This window comes from Coffea arabica, chromosome 2c (genome assembly GCF_036785885.1).
Source record: "Coffea arabica cultivar ET-39 chromosome 2c, Coffea Arabica ET-39 HiFi, whole genome shotgun sequence".
In the NCBI taxonomy this organism is placed as follows: domain Eukaryota; kingdom Viridiplantae; phylum Streptophyta; class Magnoliopsida; order Gentianales; family Rubiaceae; genus Coffea; species Coffea arabica.
In genome coordinates, this window is record NC_092312.1 from 23138060 (window position 1) to 23162329 (window position 24270).

Sequence of the window (24270 nt, forward strand, 5' to 3'; positions counted from 1 at the left end):
ATGCCCATTCTATTGTCTATCAGAAAAAATCGAAGCAGCAATGAAGGCTAGCCAGTTTTCTGCAGTGTGGCTTAGGTTGCTCGAGGCTGAAAACAGTTGAAGGTTTACATGTCTATATTTTCTCCAATCCACCCTACATTTCCATTTTTAGTTCTCTGGATACTTGCAGATTTGGACTTGATCATTTGGCTCATTTAAAAGATCGATAATATGCAATGCTCACAACATGAGAACAAAAATAGTGGATCTGCTTGTCCGTGTGCATTGTGATCCAATCCTGATGCTGTTACTACTAAAAGAGCATTGTCTACCCGTATGGTCCTTTCACCAAATTTGTCCTCCCGTGATTTGGTTCTGACTTTCACGCATTTAAAGATATTCAGTCTCCACAAGTTTGACTACTATTAATATGCTGTGCCTTTTGAACAATTTGATTCTACAATGAAATGCTCCTGCCCGTCTATATCAAATAGAAGTTTCCTTTCTATTAAAATCCCTTTTTGCGTTGTAAATTAGGTTTGGATAGAGTATTATTTGGAATAATTACTGTAACATTTTTTTGTGATGTGATGTATGTGAGATAAAAAGGTAATTAGGAATATAAAAAGATGGGTTGGAGAATATGTTTATGATGCAAGCGAAATATTATTTGAGATATTTGTGTTATCCAAACACTCCCCGGCCGGGATTCAAATTCCATTTGAAATAAAAAAAAAATCCAAAAAATATGACAGAACATCCGTTTGATTTAGTTGGATTTGTAAAACTGCTAGCCCCTATACAGTCATTTTAACCTTCTCCTTCCCCTCCCTGTAAAATAGAATTTATTAGATTATATAAATGGGCCTGTTTGGAACCTGAGTTTTTTGGGAGTTTGTCTAAAACTTTACTGTAGTGCACTGTAGAAGTTTTTGAAAAAATTTTGTTGAAATTTTGTAAGGTGAAAAATTTTTTTTTCTTTTTTTTCCTTTCCTTTTTTTTTCTTTTTTTTTTTCTCTTTCCCTTTCTTTTTCTTTTTCTTTTCTTTCCTCTCTTTTTCTTCTTCTTCTTCTTCCCCATCACCTGCGCACCCCCAGTAGCAACTCCACCTCCCAGCTGCTCCGCCTTCCCCCTCCCCCCACCACCCCTCTCTCCCCTGCCGCCCCCATCTGCGTCGCCCCCCTCTGCCCCTTCCCCCTCCGCCCGCCTTTCCCCTCCCCCCTCCGCCCCCCTCTGCCCCTTTCCCCTGCGCCTCTTCCGCCGCCTCCCTCGCCGCCCCCGTCTGCTCGTTCCCCGTCCCCCCTCGCCACCCCCTCTGCCCCGCCTTCGCCCTTTCTCCCGCTGCTCCTTCCCCCTCTGCCCTCCTCGCCGCCCCCCTTTGCGTCGGACGTAGAAAGAAAAAAAAAAAAAGGACAAGAGAGGATGATGGCAGAGGAGGAAGAGGGGAAGAGGGAAAAAAAGGGGGGGGAAAATTCTTGTCCGGCACCGGCACCGGAAATTGGTGACGGAGCTGGCAATGGAGGTGGTGGTGGGGGAGGAAGAAGAAGAAAAGGGGAAGGAAATTTTTTTTTTTTGTGTTTTGGATATTTTAAATGTGTAGGTTAAAAACTTTTGATAAATTTTTTGGGGTTTTTGTAGCAAACGTTATTAAAAAACTAGTTTTATACAAACTTGGTAAAAAATCAAGCTTCCAAACAGGGCCAATATTATCGTTGCATTTTAAAAAAAAGTATCAAAAGGAAGAAAAAAAGGAAAAATTATTCGACAAAGTGGGTAAAATTTATCCTTGTACTCCGCCAATAATTACTCTGACAGTCCGATTCAAGACCAAAAAAAAAAAAAAAAAAAGGAGAGAAAGAGAGAGAGAGAGAGAGAGGCCAAGCGGCACTCGGGACCGTTCTTTAGCGGCTATCTCATGGAAGCACGCATGGTCCTACAGATGCATCTAAGAAACTAGCCATGTACAATGAATCTACAACACTCTAAAACATTTTAAAAAAAAAAAGTGCTAGTCTTAACTCTATGCCGAAAGATGAGGAAAATCACTAGAGTTTCCACCTGTAGTAATGTACACAACATTCCTTAATCCTTATAGAGTAATATATATAAAATTTAAGTTTAATGGTCATAAATAATTTACGTGATATTTGGATTATGAATTGTCAAGAGTTTTTGAAAAAAAAAATTATTATGACAATTGATAAGGTGTGATGTATATTAGGTCAAAAAATAATTGAGAAATATGTAAAAAAAAATTTATGAAAAATATAGAATTGATTTTTTTCTAGAAAATTAAAATTTAAATAAGTCCATTATTTCGCCGCAATAGTTTAAATTGAGATTATACATATATTTTGCTGTCTAACAATTATATAATATCGTCGAGGTGATTTGCATGCTAATTTGTAGAGATATCAAATAAGATATACATGGCGCTTTTGTGTCAAAAACACAAAATTTAATATATTTTTTTGTTATTTTAATTATTTTTTTATTTCACGTATATCATATCATAAAAATATTATAATAATTATTTTAAATAAATTCTTATCCAAATATCAAATTCAAATTTCAAATCCTGCGTCTGTCTCACACACACAGTTACGAATGAAAAGGATAAAGATGAAATACATTAGAAAAAAACAAAAAGAAAAGATTTACATGCATAATTAATCATATGATGGCCAGTTAAAAATCGGAGTACAGTTTGACATCAGACACTACGCAATTTTACTGTTTTTGTTACAGTGGAGTGGAGGCCAATGTCACAGAAAGGACAGCGTCAATAATACCTAATGGTAATAAAGTAAAAAAAGAAAAGAGTCAGGGGAACAGGAGCACACGAGCTCCACTCCATATAACAGCGACAATAAATTCGGGACATTGGGATTAGGTTCGCTCGCCTTCTTCACTCTCTCTCTCCAAACAGTCACTCTATTGCGGCTAGGGTTTCACCAAACCCTGCTCTCCCTCTGTTTCTCTGGTTTCTCTTCTTCGATAGTATAGATCGATAATATATTGATACACAATGGATATACTGTTCATTAATCTTTCTTGAAAAAGGTCCGGTCGAAAAGGAAGTCGAGGGGGTTTTGTGGGTTGGTTTTGATAGTTGAAAATGGCGACTTTAAACCCATTTGATTTACTGGGAGATGATGACACTGAAGACCCATCACAGCTGATTGCTGCTCAGAAGGCTCCTGTGGCCGCAGCTAAGAAAACCCCGGCTCCTGCAGCTTCTCAGCAGCAGCAATCCAAGCCGGCGGCTAAGCTTCCTTCCAAGCCGCTCCCTCCAACTCAAGCTGGTTAGCTTTCCTTTTTCGTTTCTTCGTCTTTTTTTTTTTTTTTTACCCTTTTGAGTATCTTATTTGTTTTGCACACTTTTGTATTGAAGCTTTAATGGGCTTAGGGGTTTTTATACTTCAATGGTATTTAGTGAGAAAGCAACAAGGAAGAATGATAACAGTTCTCTTTAGAATTTGAAATGGAAGAGCTTTTTTTTTTTTAGAAGATAATTATTGGCCGTTGAGTTGATATGAAATGCAAAGGAACAGATAAAATTTTGAATTTTGCTCTAATTTGTACACGTTATTTTTGGCTACCGTTGATTTTTTTCTCTTCTTTTTTATTTACTTTTTTCAAAATAGAGCATTTGTGCTCCAGGAGATGCCCGCTAGTATTTATTTTAGCACAGGTTTTTGTCTTGTTTAACATCATTTCTAGTAGGAATGGGATACAATTTCTCTACACTTGAGTTAACCTTAACTTTTCCTAGTTGGTTAGTTCCAATTGGTTCGTGCAAGTAAGCAATTTTTTTAGTTAGTGCTGTGTTAGAATTGTTGGCATTACAATAGATTATTCTTTGTGCCATTTGGATGGGAAATTTTCATTTTTTGTTAGAACCATACTTCCTACTTCTCAAGAATAAGGAAATAATGATGATTGCGCTGAACAGAAGAACATGCATGCTTTGTCAATAGTTTGACCTTAATTTTATTAATGTCTGATTTGCATATAGGAACTCATTAAAGCCTGTAGTTGCAAAAATCTTTTTTAGTTTAGGTGCACAAAAACATTTGAAATATTAATTACTGTAGTACTTTTTGTGATGTGATGTGATGTGATGTATGTGGGATAAAAGGTGGTTGAAAATATAAAAAGGTAGGTTGGAAAATGTGTTTATGATGCAAGCAAAATATAATTTTGAATAATTTCACTATCCAAACATTAATTGGTATCTTGAGTTGGTATTTATTCATTGCATTCTTTTCTAGTGTTTGAAAATGTACTTAAAATATATCTGTTGGTATGCTTCTTTTTATAGTGAGAGAGGCAAAAGTAGAAGCTGCACACGGAGGAGGCCGTGGTGGTGGACGCGGTTATGGGCGTGGTCGTGGGGGACGTGGATTTGACAGGGACTCAGCCAACAATGAGAATGTGTTTCGGAATAGGGAGCTTTCTGGTGGTCAAGGTGCACCTGAAGATGCAGATGCTGGAAAATTTACTGAAAGGCAAGGTGGCTATGGTGGACCTCGTGGTCCTTTCCGCGGTGGTCGCCGAGGTGGTTTTAGCAATGGGGAAGTGGGTGATGGAGAACGACCACGTCGGGCTTTTGAGCGTCGCAGTGGGACAGGGCGAGGGTAATCATTTTGTTTTATCTGTTGACGAGATGAGATACTATGTTATTTTCTGTATTTTCTTGTTACAATGCTTTGATGGATCCTTTTTGTATCTGAGCTGCAATTGATGTGCAGGAATGAGATCAAACGTGAAGGAGCTGGACGAGGGAACTGGGGAACTGAGTCTGATGAAGTTGCTCAGTGAGTATTTCTCCATTACCTTTGGCCATGTGGCATTTTTTTTAGGATAAAAGTGCTAATCTTATAGTCTGTTTGAAAATGTTACTTGTTTAATTTTGTAGTCTAAAATTTCGACACTGTTGTTATACTATCCAGGGCTGCTGAAGAAGTTAATGAAGGTGAGAAAAATCCAAATGCTGAGAAACAACCCCCAGGAGAGGAGGATACTGCAGATGGCAGTAAAGAAACTCCGGCTAATGAATCTGAAGAGAAAGAGCCAGAGAATAAGGTGTGTACCTTCAGTAGAATGTCTGGTGCGTTTTACTTGGTTGGGTTTTTGATGATAATCTTTTTTTAATATTTTCTTTGCTGTTTCCAGTTGTATTCTTTATTGCTGGTGGAATCATGGCCTTTTGTTTTGATAAATCTGTTTAGTTGCCCTATGTAACTTGCCTTAGGGCAAGAGCTTTTCAATTCTTGATTGTTTAGAGTTTATTCATTGAGCTTTGCTTTGCCACAATAGGCTAGACTAAGAAAGATGCAGCTTGGTTTGTTTGGACACCTCCTTAAAAGATAAGCTGATGTGGTACTTTAGTAAAATGACATGGAAAGCATTTTTTTATAGAAGGAAAAGGAAAAAAATTATAACAATGTAGTCATGGGACGGAAAGAATGTGTGAGGATGAAGTATCAAAACAAGGATGGCAGGTTACTTTTAATGGAGGGCAGAATGGAGAACATTCATGTAGCCTTCTAATTTTATAAGAGACACCTTTTGTTTATTTACTTGTGATTTTGAAGTCCTTGGTGCTTTTATCCATGAGATTTTCTCAGTGTTTGTTTCTTAAAGTGACGCTAAGAACTTGACCATTGTAAATAATAATGTTCTTTGACTTTATAATGGTTTAGTACTCAATATGGGTTTATCAAGTTTAAACATTCCTGTATTGTAATAGTTTTGTCTAAGACATGCTTCAGGTCCCCCATTCTTACCACACCTTAATATCTGGAACTCTCGGATCACTATAGCTGAGGTGCGCCATGTGAAAAGAGTTTTATTATCACCCTTATCTCAAATACATAATTTGTTTCTTTACTTTTATATTGCACATTTGGTGTAGCTTCTGCATTTGATCATTATCTTTCTACTAAAGCATGACTACAAATATTGCCTCTGTAGTTAATCGGGATCTTATTAATTGTAAATTGCTGTTTGTTTGAAAGCTAAACATATATTCTATATTTTTTCGACATTTATCAAGTTTGCTTTTCCAAAAATTTCTGCCCTTATTGTTTTTTAAATCTGATTTGAAAGTCAATGGCCAATAGAGTTAAAAACGCTTTACCCAAATAAAGGCAAACAAGTGCTCTGTATAAACAGTGAACAGTATGGAATTGTTTTTGGGATGGAGTAGGAGAGCATTTTGGTAACTAATAGGCATGGTACTGAGTCTTATTTCCAAATCCTTAAGCACAAGGATTAGGAAGTTGCATGCTGAATCTTCTTTTTGCTGGTGTTGATCATATTTATGAAAATTAGGAGATGACACTTGAAGAATATGAGAAGGTGCTGGAAGAAAAGAGAAAGACCCTGCAGACTCTTAAAACTGAGGAGAGGAAGGTTGATGCTAAAGCATTTGCATCCATGCAACAGCTTGCAAACAAGAAAGCAAATGAAGATGTCTTCATCAAATTGGTGAGATGCCTATGGATTTGCTATGTAACTAGTTGCTCTTACTGTTGTAAATCTATTTGAGATATGCTAAAATGTGGTAGACTGACCATAGTTTTAAATTGGTGTCAACAGGGCTCCGATAAGGACAAAAAGAAAGAGGCTAACGAGAAAGAAGAGAAGGCCAAAAAGGTATTTGAACTACTACCTGAAATATGTCAATTTGGGTGTGTGCACAAATTGTTCATTTAGTCTCATGTCGAAATGTACCTGTATTAGTTGTTTGGCTGAGAATCTTGAGGAGCTTAACCGTCTTCTGTTGTTTTTACTATGAATCATGTGGTCTTTCTGGAGAACGTTTAGTCTTGTTGACCTTAGTGACAAAAGGATAAGTTTCTTGATGTCATTTATGTATGGTATATGAAGTTGTTAAGAGCTCAGCAATCTGGAACGTGTGTAATAATATATGGAGCAAGAAACTGGGGGTCGCCTGTGCCAGTAGCTTGTGTCTGCTAATATGTGAATATTTCACTAAGTGCAAGGTTTTTGGACTAAATGTTTAACTATGTTGTTCTCTTTATTTTTGGTGGTTGTAGTCTCTCAGTATTAATGAATTCCTTAAGCCTGCGGAAGGCGAGAAGTTTTACAACCCTGGTGGACGTGGTCGGGGTCGTGGGCGTGGCTCTAGAGGATATGGTGGAGGCAACTCATATGGCAATGTGGAAACCCCATCCATTGAAGATCTAGTGCTATTCCCAAGCTTGGGCAGCAAGTGAGGCGCTGTCCTTCCTGCCATCAATCTCAGGGATTGCTTGTTAAAGAGATCTTCCTTTAATATGCAAGAGGCAGGAAGTTGACTAAATAAGATTTCTGTATCAAGAGTCTCTTTCTTGGATGTAAATTTCTTCCCTCACCCCTCTTCATCAGCCCCCCCCCCCCCTCTCTCTCTTCCCCCAAAAAATAAAAAAAAAATTTTAAAAACTGCCCCTTTACTTATTTTCCTGATTGTCTTCTGTTTGCTACTGTTGAATTCTTTTAACTTATGAAAACAGCTGATCTATGACCCGAATCATTCTCAGTTTTGCCTTGAAATTGATGGAATAGACGGGAGATGTAATTCATCTTTTTCACACTTGAATGGGTAGATGAACAAGCTAGCTTATAATTGTCTATTGACGTGTTGTATTCCATTATTCGTCACCTAGGACTCGAGAAGCAGACTTAGGATATAACTTTTGGAGTTGATCACACGCATTTCTAGAACAGTTTTAGTCGAGGTCAGTATTGTTGTGTCACTATATTGTGGAGAAAGGCCGCGCCTGTTTTTACTTGAGTTGGGCACAGATGCTTCAGCTTGTGATGAAAAATGAACCTTGCATTTTGCTTCTTGGAGATTGCGTCTCTCTTTTCATAAGGTTGCAGTTGACAATTGCTGGGAGGCTGCCTGGTTATAATGGGAAATTGACAGGGATCGTCATTATGGGCTCAGGGTTGTCTATTTGCCACGGAAACAACATACTTTGGATTCAAATTTGATTCAGGCTTTCTAGAACTGGAGTATTTTGAAAATGTGACTAGAATGGAGAAGGCCTCTGGACGTGACAAACTGCAACCAATCTATACCCCCTATTTACTTTTCGGGTGAAAAAAGGGGCCGTCACATCAGGCTGCTGGGATTGTCCGGCTGCGTGGGGAGCCTTGCTCCAACTAGCAGTAGCTTCACGTGCTGAATTAGGCAGAGCAGCAACGAATTATAGAGTAGAAACAGTTATCCTAATAAAAAGAGCCTGATTGCGAGCCCTCCTGAGTTAAGACCGATAGCTTTATCGGAGAACAGATCTGGCTTCCAATGTCGACATAGCCAGCTAATTTTTTCAGCTAATGAGGACTGTCCTCTGTACGTTTGACACAATCTCTGTCAATTATAGAGAGTTCTCCTTAAGTTTCAAAAATTATACCTACCTCTCTCGCTATTTTTCACAAATATCCTGAAATACCCTTCTTTTAAAGAACAAGACAAAACAAAATAAGATTTTAACCGTTAACTTCTATGTGGCATATTCACTAAAACAAGAGAGTCCAGTGATTTTAACTCATTTCACAATTAATTACTTGCTAATTCTTACCTAATGCAATTCACTACCAGCACTACCAATACTAAACCAAAAAATGCCCCTATGTCCCTAAGAACGTAATTCATTATTACTCCAGCACTTTGAAAAATAGAGACAAAATTTTACCTTCATAGTAAAATCACAATCAATAGGTAAATAAAAGAGAGAACCAATGAATTTGTTAACTGCTAGACTTTTTTGCTTAACAAATATAATAGTCACTTATTTATCTTACAACTCTCAATTTCATTTATTTTCCCCATATCACTGCAACCTTTTTTATCTTCCCCTAGTTTGATAATAAAATTCACAGTCTACTCCTTGTTAATTAGGTAACTTCAATTGGCTAACATTTGTAAAGAGTAAAACTATTGAAAAAAAGGGTCTAAAATTTTTATAATAAAAAAGAGACAGGAAGATAAAAAAAATACAGATAAATTTGGAAAATGGTAAAAAATTGATAGTGGTGTGGTTGATAACAATGGTGTGCAGTATTTGCTGAGAGGAAGAAGTGGTTGTCGGAGAAAAAGAGAGAAGAGTATGAAAGAGGGATGAGAGGATGGAGGAAGAGATGAAAATTAGAGAATTGATGGAAATTATTTTTTGAAATTAGAAAATTGCAAGTAGAATAATAAGAAGCATTTTACGGCTTTAAATGTCCCTTTATGAATTAACTATTAAGTGGAGAACATTTTAGTCATTTGATTGGACCAAAAGAGGTATGTGAAATTATTGAAACCTCGGGAGAGTCGAGTGAGAGAGGTTTCTGAAATTATCCCTTTGTTCAATATATTCAACAGCAATGAGACACAACATACGATGATCAAATTCAACAGGAACCTCCCAATTCTTCAGCCAGCCCTTAGTTGCTAACTTCCTTTTACATGACAACCAAACTGTGGTTGGATAATAGATTATTTGGAAAGTTATTTAAAATAATCACTGTAGCATTTTTGGCAATATAATGTTACGTAATATTAAAAAGATTATTGAGAAGATATAAAGATGTGTTGAAAAATATGTTTATGATACTAAATAAATAATTTTTTTTGACAAATAATCCCTATCCAAAAACACTTTGTACGAAAGCAAATCAGGGAATGTGACACTTACTCCCATAGCAGTTGCCTCTGACTGGACAGTGAAAATCCCCCGAGTACGGAAATGGGGCAGGATCTGACAACCGTTCCTGAAGGTTCACGGCCACGGTATGGCCTCAAAAATTTGTGTGGCTCAAATTACAGCATGCAATTCGATTTTCACGCCATGTGTGGGGCCCACAAAAAAGTGTTGTAAAATTACATCGTGTGTAAAGTAAGTTACATTATGTGCAATAAAAGTTACGCGTAGTTGAAAATGAATACAATCGACACAAACGGTTGCACCCGTTTGTGCCCGGTGTCCCCCGAGTACTAGCAGTTCAATGTACCTCATCATGAGGATTACGAATTAGAGTAACGAACATTTGTGGAGCTTCCTGCTGTAGGCTTTGACTTCGGCAGTCACCTTCCTGCCTTTGGGCCACTTCCAACTGTTTATCTTCTATAAAAGAAGACAAAGAAGTCTTGTGCTTGAATCCAAAACTATATTGAAGACTTTCATAAAATTTTGGCAGAGAGCGCCAGGAGGCGAGAGGGAGCCACGTATCAAACCAAGAGTCTGTACTAGAGCAATCACCAATCACAGATTTAAGATAAGGTAGCGCTAGCTCTCTCAACTTTACAGGCCGGGATCTTTACCTATTAATTAGAGTATTCGAGGAGCATTTCATTCAATTGATGTGAAGTAATAAGAATTTTCTTTTTTCGCTACACTAAAGGCTTTTAACTGTGATTATACTTACCCGTAGTGTAATTGGTGACGTTTGAAGCAACCTGGCACACAATACACCTTAGCGACAAATGTATCCGCTGGTTTTTTCGCTACAATAAAGGCTTCTTCTTCTTTAATTTTTGGCAACGACGTAACAAGCCAACGATGTTTTCTCAGGAGCGGAATATGCTATCTGCTCCTTTTTACTCCAAATTCAGCTCCACTTTTGCGGGCAAAACTCCTGAACCATAACATCTCTAGACACTAGAAGTCAACCTCTTCAACCAACAAACAAGTTATGTGCAATTGTGCATATCTACGGCTGGATCATTGTTATATTTATTAGGACCTGCAACGTTTTTTGCTTCTTGACAGTCTGTTGCAAGCAAATTAACATATATTTGGCTAGCATATGGGCTGGCAAGCATCTACAGGACAACAGCAAATACAACCAATTGTTCTATCATCCACTACAATAAATTTGTACAATCAGTACATGAAACAAACGTTCAGAAAAGAATAAAGTCGGAAAAGATAATAAACTATCAAGTGTCTTTTGATTAAGTTGGTCTTCATAAAGGTGCTTTCGAATGCAGCAGTAGAGTCAATGATCCAGAAGCTGTTTGTCCATTGTGTTCATGACGAGCAGCAGCCACTATTCTGTGCAACAGGCTGCCCACGCATATTAACTGTGGGAGGCTTAGCATTGTTCATGGCTGGTTGGCTTGCCATCCTACATTAACAATTATAACCAGTGAAGCTGTAGTAAAATATTACAAAATGCAGATACAGCAATAGGTGCTTGCACAGAATAGCAGAAACTGACTCTTCACAATCTACACCATTTTGCGTGGAAGAAAAAACAAAATTAATTTGAGAGGACCAGTTGGACAAGGCAAAATATGATAAAGCAGGTCCCGACCAATTCATTCTCCAAAATGACAATGATTGTTCGTACAAAAGTCATGAATTTGAACACAACAAAAACACAAAGCAGCAATTATGAACCCAATTCAATTTATATTGTGCTCAACTTGCAAGATTAATCTCAAGATGATTCATTTCCACATTAGCCAACAAATTCAGGAGGGCATCTAAAGCAACTACCATATGAATATGATATTTTGTCACCTTGAGGAGTCTAAGGCCCTTACTTCTAGTTGTACTTAGTGAGCAAGTGAAGATATATACCTATTCTTTATGGCAGCAGACATCGCCATGAAAGCTTGCTCCACATTAGTAGCATCTTTAGCACTAGTTTCCAAAAATGGAATACCAATTTCATCAGCAAATGCCTATGGATTGTTAAAACACGGAGAAGTGTCAATATCTGATCAATAAGATAATTTTGCAAAAATTACTTGGACAAACAAAACAATCTGTACAACTAGTTTCACCTTAGCCGTCTCATAGGAAACAACTTTCTTATCAGTGAGATCGGACTTATTTCCAACTAGAATTTTATTAACATTTTCACTTGCATAGCGATCAATTTCATTAAGCCACTGCTTAACATTGTTGAAACTTTCTTGATCTGTCACATCATAAACCACCTAAACCAAATTCCAAGCAAAAGAAAAACCAGAAGGGAGATGATTAGGGACTTGACAACTGAAAAGTCAAAAAGTAGAGATACATGAATGCATCACTCACAATGATACCATGTGCTCCACGATAGTAACTGCTAGTGATGGTCCTAAAACGTTCTTGTCCAGCAGTGTCCCACTTGATATGCCAGAAAGAAAAATTAGTGATGACAGAAATACATTCACCACCAACCCCCAAAAAAAATGACAAAAGGCCCATAAAATCAAAACTTGAAACAATAAGCATCCAAAAGAACAGGATTTTGTTATTGATAACCCCCTGCAAAGTATCTGCAACAACACGACCTAGTTTCTTACAGTGACCAAATATCATCACTAACTTACAAATTTTAAACCTTTCAGGATTTTAGAACAATTATAGAACCCATATCAACAGAACATACAGTAATTGTATCCCCATAAATGAATAAAGAGGAAAGGGGAAACAGTTAAAGATGCGCAAGAGGAAGCAGGAGATCTAAGAAGATCATACAATTTGAAGTTTAATAGTCTTTCCATCTTGTTCCACAGTACGTATTTTCTGAAAAAGGAAAGGAAAAAGCACAGTGAATTTCTGATTTGAATTATTGATAACACAAAAAATTACTATATATGATAAATTATTAAGCAATTCACTCACAAAATCAACTCCAATGGTGCTTATATAACTTTCCGAATATGAATCATCCTGCATTTGGGAGGAGTAAGCTTTACAGATTCTATTTTAATTAAAGCAGTCTAAAGATCACTTTAATGTACTAAATGATATCATCGTTAAGACATAGAGATCAAAAGATGCATGCATATGCTCAAACACACAATACTGGAAGACCAACAAGTATCCTTGAATAGACAAAAGCCAAATATATCCTCTATAATCCGAATCATCAATACAATGTTCTCAGATTCACTAAATAATATGCAGTAAAAAATTAAAACAATCTAAACACAAAATATTCTGTTAATGTACAAGAAGTATCATTCTAGAATGATTTAACAATGCATGGCAATATAACACACTATTTGAGGATACTTTAGTGCAGCGTGTTCCTCAAGATACACAAGGCACTGAAATGATTGAATATTTATGATTAGGAAAGAATGCATATTCATGATGAAAGAATCGGCGAAGCATAAAGTAGAAACATAACCTCACAAGCATAAGAACTATGATCATGACAAAAGCTCTTGGGAAAACTAATGTCTTAAGATATGCACTCAGACCAAAGATGAATCCCAAAACCAAATAAGAATTAATACATACGCTATTTATAGCAGCTTCATATCCTCAGTGACTTAAAAGTTAAAATATTGAATTAGACTATATTCTACTTATTTGCATATAGGGATAGTTAGTAGTGCTCTTTGGGAATGGTACACAATCCCAGCAACAAAGCTTAACTGAGAAATCCAAAGAAATTTTTTTCTCTTAATTTACCCCGTAAGTGCTAGTCATCAGGAAATAGTTGATACCAGAGCTGAAAAAGTGGTACTAGAATAAAATATAGGTCTCTCCATCAATAGACACTAGTGATAAATGCACACTCAATGTGTGTACAATAAAGAAATGCATAATATTTATAGTGAATGAATTTTACATACATATGTTTATTGTTAAAGAAGATACTAATCTTCCAAATTATTTTGAAAAAATGATTGCTATGTTAGTAGTTACTGCTTAGGGGTGGTGACATTGAAAAAAAGTATGTTTAAGTAGTAAATTAAGAAATGCTTATGGCAGTTATCTTGACAACATGTGCTCGGGTAATTAAAGTAAAATTAGTGTTTACAAGGGCAAAAATGAAAGTACATAAAGTGACATAAAATGTTTACACCAAAACCCTCTCCTCTCCCTTTATATATAGTATAGATGTAGCTTAAAGTATTTAACTTTATACACCTAGTCTCTCCTGGACCCTTTAGTCATTAGAAAAGTTGCTCTGCTCTAGAGAGGGTACCTATTTGCACAAGGTTTGCACCTCATGCATACTAAAAAGTAACATCTATTGAACTCAAACATCACAGAAATGACAGATATATATTCAAAAAAGTGTCAAACAGAAACAGAAGGTCTGCTGCAATTCCAAGACTAAATATCATTATATACTATCTACAGTAATCTCACAAGATTCAACCATATTGCTTACAATAAATCAGCGATTCATGAAATGTAGCCAACTTTCCATACTCGTTAATGGATGTTGCTCTATCAAAAAAGGGGTAACAATCACTATCTCCTATATGATGAAACGAAGTAAGGGATACCAGTCAAACCCATAGATACATATTACCTTAAAAAAAAATCACGTGTACAGATTGTAACTACAAAAGGCAGAAAAGAGCTATTGAATGGAAAAAGCTCAGGAGATTAAAGGAATTGGCCGTCCGATCTGCCCCATACACTCACCCCTCATATTGGATGACAACCATTTAGCACAAAACATCTTAACATTAAGGTCATCTCCATTTCAACAATACCGGTTTACTGTGTTACACTAGTTGAGACTTCCTAAATGAGACCCATCAATTAAGTAAAGATTGTTAACATTTTTCTGAGAATAAAACAAATGAGATGGAAGACCCAAAAAACCCCAAAAAAAAGGAACAGAAAAAAGAAACTGCTCCACGTGATAAAGCATGCTCAAGTGTACACTAAGATTTTAACATTTCAACAAGCTTGAAAAAAGGATAGGTAAAATGATAAAGTGCCCAAACAAGTATCAAAAAGGGAAAAGAAACCACTATTCATATCTTCAACAACACAACAACTTACCGCAAATCTCAGAAGAAGACATGATTTTCCAACACCAGAATCTCCAATAAGCAACAGTTTGAACAAATAATCACTGAAAATAAGATTGACAAACACAATAACTTTTGCAGGCCATACAAACCGCCAAACATAAAGCATATGTGTTAAGAAATCAAAAAGTAGTAGAGTAACCAGCTCACTGCTCAGGGCATTATACTTGACAATCAAATAAAATCACTGAGAAGCTAGATTCTATACAGTCAAAAACAATTTTTGAAGTGCGTTCCACATTTTAGTTCATGAAAGTCCAGAGAACAATCACAATCGATCACATTGAGGAAAACACGCGAGCTACAAACCAAGCTCACTCAACCTACTCCCAACCATGAAATACGAAAAGGACATCATTGAATCTACAAACTACAGCCCTACAGAGTCTTAAGAACACCTTTGGCCCACCTCCCCCACCCCCCCAATCCCATCCGTTGTCCTCAACCGCTGATTCAAAGACAGGCTAAAACACAATTAGATTTGAAAGTAGTTAGTTCAGTATGAATTTTTAACGGGCTCTGTTGCTAAAAGTTCTACCTTGACAAGCGAAACCTGATAAAATCTGTATGCTTGAACGCAATCAACATTTTACAAGGCAAACAACAAAAGATTGTTACCGACCTCAGTAGAAAAGACAAATTTGAACATATAAAGGGAAATTCGGTTAAGATTGGCCGATTAGGGTTTCTTCACGGATAAAATAAATAATCAGAACCTAAAATTGAAGCACAAATGAACGATAATTTAACTAAGTTATGGTTAAATAAGACCACATTCGAACTTTATTATCCAGATACTGAACTACAAAGTTATCGATCAGAATTCAACGAAGTAATTATACGAAATTACGAGAAAAAACTATTGAAATCTGACAAGCATGACTTATCAAACGTACTATTCCGGATTCATTGAGGTTGACTAGGAGGGAAGATTGCCGGAATCTGATCGATTTCCCGGCTAGAAACGACCGGTATCTGACGACTATCTGTCGGCTAATTCGGATGTAATTTAAAGAAATGCAGAGAGAGAGAGAGAGAGAGAGAGAGAGAGAAGGGTGGTCGTTGAAGAGGAACTTTCAAAGTAAACGCAGATAACAAAAGAATCGTGTGATGAAGTAAAAACGTTTATTAGGCAGGAGAGATTGAAAAACTAAAAACCAGGAAAAAAAATTAAAATTTTGAAAATGATTACCCGGGTTGACGAATTCTATTGAATTCGAGGCAAACAGGTTAAATTCGTACCCAAAAAAAAAGGTCAAATTAGTAGTAAATACAAAATTCTGCATAAATCATGCTAATTCTTTACTTTCTTTCTCCCAAAAGAAAAATTATAAATTCTACATAGAGGTTCCACTTAAGCTTGATTTGCTTTATTTTAACAAGGCTAACATTGTGTTTAAACTTGTCTAAATTATTAAGTTTAAAGGATATCTTATTTAGCTGAACTTGAATAATTTGATTATTTGTATGTAATTTAAAGTTAATTTATTTATCTATCAATATTGAACCTAAAATCTTTATAAATATTCATTAATTATATCTCAGTCTTTTTTAATTAGTCATCGAATCCATCCTTGAATGAGCTTTCATTGACCTAAATGTCGTTTCAAGTATCAAGTAACTCAAATTATGTTCTAGTCATAGAAATAGATGAAAAGGATCTCTTTGGCATCTAATTTCTTTCCGATGTTTCAAGTTCCTTCTAAACTTATGTTACCGATGCTGATACTAGTATATATTTTGGTCACCAATCGGCTCTACTTTTTTTTTAGTGTAAACAGGAAGACTTGAACTTGAGATCTCTTGCTTACACTCTCTCCTCTCGTACCACCCAACCTATCCCTCCTTCCGAAATTCAAAAGACTCTACGTTCGTAAAAAAAGATCCACTTTGATTTCATGGGGAAAAAAATGATTTAGACACTTTAAATACTTGTAAATATCCAATATTAAACTATCTTTGATGGTAGAGGTCGTGCAAATTCTAAACATTAACAAGATAATTTAGTCCTAAATAATCTAAAGGTAGTTATTGATCATAATTCTTAAGCAAAGGTGATACAATAGCGCAAGAATGCAGATGATGAATATAAAATTCAAACACGTTTTGATGGAAAAGGAACTTTAATTGTTTGCGAAGTATTGTCCTTAATTACAAATTTCTGTAGCCCTGCGCCTTTATCCAAGTCTCGACATCAGCCAAGTTTTTTCAAACATCACGCATCAAAAATGCTAATACTAGAGAGAATGCCTATTGTACAAATGATAGTACATTGTCTTTTAATAAGATATGTGGTATAGTATTGGTCATTTTTTGGATTTGTCGTATCTGTGTGTATGCCTGCCTGATTTAATTTCTGCCATTACTTTGGATTTTATTAATAAAATTATGATGCATTTTATTAAAAAAAAAAAAAGAAAAAAAAGAAAGTAATGCGTCCTCCTTCAATTCACAAGGTTTGCGGATCCTTCAACCGATCCATTGTTCCAATGTACCTTCCGATTCCCTTTTCCTTCAAGAATGAAAAAGATAAAAGGAAAATCCTTGTATATATTGGTGTATTCTTCAAAAGCCAGTGCCCAATACTGCGGATTGGGAGTTTGGGGTGAGGGGCGAGAAGTGTAAATAAGTATATTAACACTTGTAACTTGATTGCATAAAAAAAAAAACACTTGGAACTTAATAAACTTCTACAAAAAAAATTGAGGGAACAAAAATCTTATCTTTTATTGCCATTATAAAGTATCTTTGACAATGATGTTTGATTACCCCATTAAATATTTAAAATTAATGAATTAAGTATTTTTTTTCTATTAAATTTGTCCGATATCAAAAATTTCTAACATCTGAATTTTTCAAGAGTGGCTTAATTTTTATTCTAAACTATAAGCGCTTATTGTTATTACTCGATTTGTTGAATGTTTAAACTAGTATAATGATATTAAGGCCTATTTTATAAAATTGAAATCTAAAATTTAAAAATTAAGTGCATAAACTATTATGTTAATTGTGGTTCAAATTCCTTTTCTCTCTCCCCCTTTCTTAAATCCCACCATCCACTATTTGGGGAAAAAGTATTAAGTTGTTAAATCGATAAAGTCATACCTGTTTGATAACTAATTAAATAAAGATTAATCTTTCCTACACTAAGTGAAAATGTCACGCAAATATTATGTTTTGATCTTTAAAAATATTTGCCATTATTTGCGTTTGGAGAGAAATAAAAGAGTGTGTGTGTGAGAGAGAGAGAGAGAGAGAAATAAAAACAATTTAGAGGCAGGGTTTATGTTAGCTTTTTTTTTTTTGGTATACGTGGGAAGTTTTGAATCTAAAATCTCCTCCTCACAATCCCTTCCACTTTATCACCCAAACCAATTCTCCCTCCTTAGAAGTCGTGTTTAGGAGTATTAATTTATGTATGAGTGTGTGTATGTGTCAAAATATGAACAATTGCATTTTGTGGGAGACATATAGGAAAGTATATTATGTATGTCAAAGGTATAGTATGTATGGTTAATTCAGAGGGGATAGAAATAGGTTGGGTGGTACGGCGGGAGGGAGTGCTTTCTCTTTTACACACACACATCCATACTTAGACCCATACACGTAGATGCACATACACGCGTCTTTTATATGTACCATACATTATCAAACATAATTTGTTTATTACAACATAAAGTCATGCATCTTTCTTTTAAAAAAAAAATCACATTTTCACGCATAAAATCATACCCTCTCTCCTCCTCACTCTCACACACACACACAAATTCACTTTTCCTATATATTAGTAATTAATTAATCAAATATTAAAAAGGTATTATTTAAAAAACTAATTTGACACAACGGTAAAACAAGATTTTGGTATTAAAATATATAATGGCCATCAAACATAATACGTCAATTAATGTTCAAAGTCAACGAATTATCCAATAGGTTTGACTTTATAAATTTGGAGATTCAGATTTTAATTATACACTTTAGATTTTAGACTTCACATTTCCATAGTTATTACTCCTGATCGAACCTGGGTGTTCAATTAGTTAATCTAGTGAACCGACCATTAAAAGTTTCATTTCACCAAATATTACATGCCACAGGAATTTTTAGTCAAGAAATCTCTATATACCAAAATGTTCCTTTTCAAATTGGTTGAAGAAGGAAAAAAAACATTGCATGTAGTTTCCAAAAGGCAATCTTTTCTACGACGATCAAATGTGGTCCTTATTGTCAATTTTATTCAAATAATGATATGAGCTTTTTTTTAATAATGAATGTTTTTTAAAATTATGAATATTTTTAATGATTCCTTAGAAGTTAAATGGACTCTTTGATAGAGGTCTTACTAAAACTTCTTTAGAAAAATCTTTATTGATCTATATCAATCTATAAAAAGAGTATAGAGTACGACGTCTATGCACTAATTGAACCAATATAGAGTAAGTCTAAGAAGTACTTATTACTATTGTAAGCCTAATATTTGCTTCAAACCAACTCAAAAAACATATCGAAATAACCAATGCAATATGGTGTCACTAACGGAAGAACAATAATCAGTAAACAGCTGATTTCTCATGTGTTTATTTATTTGCATGGAAATCTTACTGTTACGGTTTAAAATGTCTTCAAAATCAAGTGGAAAAATGACTAAAAGTGATTTTTTTTCCATCTATGATCAATATCCCTTTTTTTTTCTTTTTCAAATGATCCCTTAGATCCTTGATTTTGTCACAGCTAATATTGCACTCATTTTAGTTTGTGGTACCAGGACTAAATTCAGTGAAACAGATAGATTCTGGAGTCATAAAAAGGAAAAATCATTCAAAGATTTTGTGATTTTCTTTGTGTTTTGAAAAGGAGAAGTAATTGGCAATTTGGCATATTCTTGAGGTAGGAATAGTGACAAATTCTGCAAATGGGCCAGTTTTAGAAAGCCCCTTAAAAATTTGGGGTTGGGCCCTGTCCCTAGATTTGGTAAAGGATTGTTTTTCCGGGATTGGGGATTGACATACATTTTATCATTTCTCCTCTTAGTATGGTCAAAGTATTTCTTTAATTGATTTCTCTCTTTTTTTTTCTTGACTCACGCGTATCTTTCTACTGTGTCATTTCTACCTAATTTGGACTGATTGAGCATAAAGAAGCTAAAATGAGACGATTTTCCTCTTTTTTGTTTCCTCAACTATGGTTTTTTTAAAATTGTTTTATTATCATTATTCAAAGGGCAACCTCAGCTGTGATAGTTGTATATTTAATTTGGAGCTGATTCAGGTTTGTTCTTGTACCACCTTAATTTGTTTTAATGCTTATTTTCCCCTTTGAGGCGTTTACTTGTACTTCAACTCTTCGTGTACATGTATGCACACATGCATGCAACAAAGACATGACTATGAAAAGAACTAAGGGGGGCTGGAATAAAATCGATAGCTCATTCTCAATTCTTATTACTATAGTAAAATACGAGTGAAATCAATATTATACGGCTCACACCCTACAATAAAGAATAATGTCGATACTCTATTACTGGTAATTCAAGAAAACACCTAGTTCTAGCTAGTTGGAAGTTGGCATGGTGCATGCAGAATTAGCCTTCATGGATTCTTCTTCAGAGCGTCTATGTACCTTACTTGCATGATGTCATTATTAGAAATGAAGTCAAGAAAACCACTGAAGCTGCCTTCTGTGTAGGACAAAGGATGTTGATCATCCACAAGCTCCGAGGCAGGTCCTACCTTCCTCTCTAAGGCTAAACTATGAAGGCTCGCAATGGAAATACGATCAGTGTCCGAGTTAACCGTAGCGCGGTGGACAAGGCTCTTACATAGACCATTGCTGATTATTTCCATTTGATCTCCTATCTGAATCACCAGGGCTCCTTTCCTGACTGGAACTTCATACCATTTCCTGTCATGGCTCATGATTTCTAGTCCCTGATGATTTTGAAGTATTATAGTCATGTAACCGTAGTCCGAGTGTGGTGGCATGCCTAGTACGAGATCTGGTTCAGGACATGTAGGATAGCAGTTCACAGCCATGACTTGGGATCCTTCATCAATGCCCTCATGTAAGTATTTAGGGCTTAGCCCTAAGTTCTCAAATACAACTCCCATCAACTTTCTATGCAATGCATGCACGGCTTGCGTATAGTTTCCCATTTTTTCCCTACAAAATGGAAAAACAAGAAGTTATGTTATAGGTTAAAGAATTAGGTTTTTAATTAGCTTTATTGATGCTTTGCCAAGCTTCTTTCAAGTGGCCCTAAGTCTACTTACTTGTAGGTTTTTGGATTTGATGGCCATTGGTCGATCCAAGTTGAAATCGGATGAGAGTAATGTTTGATGAAGTCCCTCCAAAAGAGAACCCTATCCTTAACATGATTCAGACTGGTTCCATATCTAACAGGTTCGCGGATATTGGCTGATGCAAGTGACATCTTCTCTTCGTGTGGCAACTCAAAGAAGTCAGTTGCAGCGTCTAGGGCATCATTCATGACTGAAAGAGGTATCCCATGATTAATGACCTGCAAAACATACGAGTCATGAATTGTTGCATAACCGTGGCATATGCATGCATGCCAATCCTATGCCAATGGAAATTGCTATCCTGCCTAGCTTCTTTTTGTTGCTCAACTACAGCTTCGAGCTTTTTGCTCCAGGTTTTTGCATTATTGCAAAAAGCAGATAAATATTTCGATGAAACCTAGAAATCATGCGGGGTATTAGAATGTTTCCTAGGATAATGCAAAAGATAACTCCTTTTTTAAGTGTTGTGACATGAAATTTTAAAAGCCATAAAAAATTTCAAATGCACATATGTTTCTAGTCAACTAGTCAACATCTTGATTAGTTAAGGGCAGTGATTATTGGTGCTTCTAATGCATGTCACAAGGAACATGAATTCCTGCATATTCGTTGCATGACCACTCCAATACGTTATACCATTGAGGTTGGTAAATCATTAGCAAAATCAACAAGAATCTGAAAATATGAAATATATGTCCATACATTCATGGTGTTCTCAGAAACTTCTTGTCTCCCTCTTCAGGAAAATCATGCGAATCTTGTGCATGCAAGAGACAGGATTAACGGCCTGTAATGTATACCTGGAAAAATCCTGAGTCCTTGCATGCCAGGCGTACTTCCTCCTTGATTCGAAGCCCATGAATTGGATGGTGTAACGAGGACAGGTCTATAATGGGCGAGACGAGGGCAGGATTTGGACAAAGGCCAAGATTAGGGCGCTGCGATGGAGGAAGAACATAGCGTTTGGGAACAGAAGCAGCCCCTATTTGGGAGAGTTTCAAGACGCTCGTGAATGAAGTGGGAGAAGCAGAACTCTCTCTTTTGTCTTCCATGACACTGTCCCTTTCCTAATTTTGTGAATAGCCACAACTAGGCGGCCTACTTGCTATTTATACAGCTAAAAGTACATCCAGAAATTAACTTTATATTTCCTTGCACAGCCCCTGCACAGTTTCAATGGATTTTGATATAAAAATGATTTGTGCTGACGCCTACATAAAACAACTCGAATGGTCTCCACTTTGGAGTCAGCCATCAGTCCACTAATGGCAGATGATATTTGTTTCTCTATGTCATGGTACGCTAGTTAAAGATGCACCTTTTTGGCAGGACATTAATTACAAATACTAATACTTTTTGAGTTGCAGAATGCCCATTACCTAGTCTTGGTTTGAAGAGGATTGTTATTCCAATCCTGGTAAATCCACCTTGTTATGGTTCAAGAGGAATGCTCTTTTTCTTAAAATTTAAAAAAAAAAATAAAGAGAAAAAATAAATAGCGATTGGCTACTTATTCTCTGATAATTCGAACCCGTTATCTCTCAATTACAAATAGAGTAGTAGATCCATAATCTCTTAGTTATAGGTGAAGTATGTTATTAATGAAACCATATATTTCCCTCTTGTCCGAGAGGGATGCACTTGCTAGCTAGAGAGAGGGTGCAAGTTGATTAAACCAATTCACGTACGTACACAGAAGTGGGAATAAGTTATTCTGTTGTGGTTTTTTAATTTGGACCATAAATACATAAGAAAAGCATTTCTCAAATGAAAAACTTAACCAGTGGCAATATTGTGAACTTGGTCTATCATTAATTGGGACAGCTCTAGCGTCTGCTCATGCTGAATTGTTGTAGAGAATGGAACCCGTTACTACATTCACGGCAGCTTTGACGTTGTTAGGGGCAAATCTGTGCATGTCTCCCCTGAATTTCATACTGCCAAATAACGTTAACAATTATTTATTTTTTATTCAAATATCGTTCCTACGGTCCCAATCTCGATCACCTTCCCTTCACTAATTTACACTAGCTTCCTGTTTCTGCGGTTGATTTGCACCATATATGTTCATGTAAATTAATAGTGTGTTTGGATTGTATTTTCCGTCATTTTTCATAGAAAATTACTGTAGCGATTTGATATATGTGAGAAAAAAAGGTGATAGGGAAATGTGATCACGAAAAACGATAATATTTTCTGACGGAAACAAGCAATCCAAACACACCCTAAGTATACCCAGTTGAACATGTCTTGTTGTTAGGTTTTTACCATTCATATATGGTTGGTTACTTGAAGCCAAGTTCTTTCATTTTCAAATTAATCTAGATGATCGATTCTAAGCAACAATTAAACAAGTGATTCCATTTCAAAGTGTTCTCACAGCCTCAAAGGGAAAAAGACATCTTCAAACTTGAGAGTGTATCTAGCCTAGCTAATTAAGAGGGTTGGTTGGTTGGTTGTCGTTGGAAAAATACTTCAAAAGAGGACATGCATGTAATATACGTTAGACTTGGGAGCTTATACAATAATAATATTTTGAACGAAAGACTGGCTCTGTGTTTCTTTGACAGATACTAAATTCAACGGAACACGTACGTATGGATAAATTGCAATGAATCTCCTTATCTTTATAGGAATTACTTAGATCTCCCTTCAAATTCTTTGAATTTGCAAAAATTATACGTGTCCATGCAGAATGGCCCTATTTCTCACCTATAAAGTGAGCGTTTGTTTTTGTTTTTTGAACTTCATTATAACATAGAATTAAATTGACTAATTTACCCTTATTTACTATGTATAAAGCTATCAACAAAATTAACAAAGATATTTATGTCTTCCACACATACTTTTCTTCTTTAATACATATTGAGATATGTTTTATGTTTGATGGTTTGCTTAGCTTTTTGACGTGTTTTCATTAATTAATAAAAAAAAACTTTCGTGTCATCCTTAGGGATATTGCAATCTCCTTTTCATCAGTCTAATGTACCATAAAATTCCAAGAGAAACAAAAAAAAAAAAACATGTAATCCAAGAATAATCGGCGCACGCAATCTTTTTCACGACTATGTGCAGACACGCGAAAGGATGCGAATAAAAACAAATTTCCATTTTAAAGCCTCAAAAATAATTATAAATATATATTGTTTAAACCTAAAAGTAATTGTATGTCTTGTACAACAAGTTTCTTCAACAAAAGCTTAAGTG

General features: G+C 35.7%; 3 protein-coding genes and 1 long non-coding RNA gene across 4 annotated transcripts; 2 read left to right on the plus strand and 2 right to left on the minus strand.

Annotated features, from left to right (window-relative positions):
- The first annotated feature begins 2864 nt into the window (after positions 1 to 2864).
- On the plus strand, positions 2865 to 7620 carry LOC113726881 (RGG repeats nuclear RNA binding protein A-like). The gene is made up of 7 exons (XM_027250795.2): positions 2865 to 3284; positions 4304 to 4619; positions 4734 to 4799; positions 4935 to 5067; positions 6319 to 6474; positions 6586 to 6642; positions 7047 to 7620. Exons 1-7 carry the CDS (start codon positions 3098 to 3100, stop codon positions 7224 to 7226), a joined length of 1095 nt encoding a protein of 364 aa, XP_027106596.1. The 5' UTR covers positions 2865 to 3097; the 3' UTR covers positions 7227 to 7620.
- A 3202-nt stretch (positions 7621 to 10822) lies between these two features.
- On the minus strand, positions 10823 to 15857 carry LOC113726882 (ras-related protein RABD2a). The gene is made up of 8 exons (XM_027250796.2): positions 15661 to 15857; positions 14736 to 14808; positions 12603 to 12650; positions 12456 to 12503; positions 12030 to 12101; positions 11774 to 11929; positions 11568 to 11671; positions 10823 to 11109 (listed from the first exon to the last, which is right to left on the minus strand). Exons 1-8 carry the CDS (start codon positions 15672 to 15674, stop codon positions 11013 to 11015), a joined length of 612 nt encoding a protein of 203 aa, XP_027106597.1. The 5' UTR covers positions 15675 to 15857; the 3' UTR covers positions 10823 to 11012.
- A 4314-nt stretch (positions 15858 to 20171) lies between these two features.
- Positions 20172 to 22115, minus strand: LOC113722764 (flavanone 3-dioxygenase 3-like). Its single transcript, XM_027246005.2, has 3 exons — positions 21864 to 22115; positions 21034 to 21281; positions 20172 to 20923 (listed from the first exon to the last, which is right to left on the minus strand). The coding sequence occupies exons 1-3, from the start codon at positions 22113 to 22115 to the stop codon at positions 20353 to 20355; spliced, it is 1071 nt and encodes a 356-aa protein (XP_027101806.1). The 3' UTR covers positions 20172 to 20352.
- LOC140035239 (uncharacterized) lies at positions 20691 to 22271 on the plus strand. Its single transcript, XR_011839229.1, has 3 exons — positions 20691 to 20825; positions 21040 to 21262; positions 21806 to 22271. It is a non-coding gene; the product is annotated as an uncharacterized lncRNA (long non-coding RNA).
- Positions 22272 to 24270: the final 1999 nt, after the last annotated feature.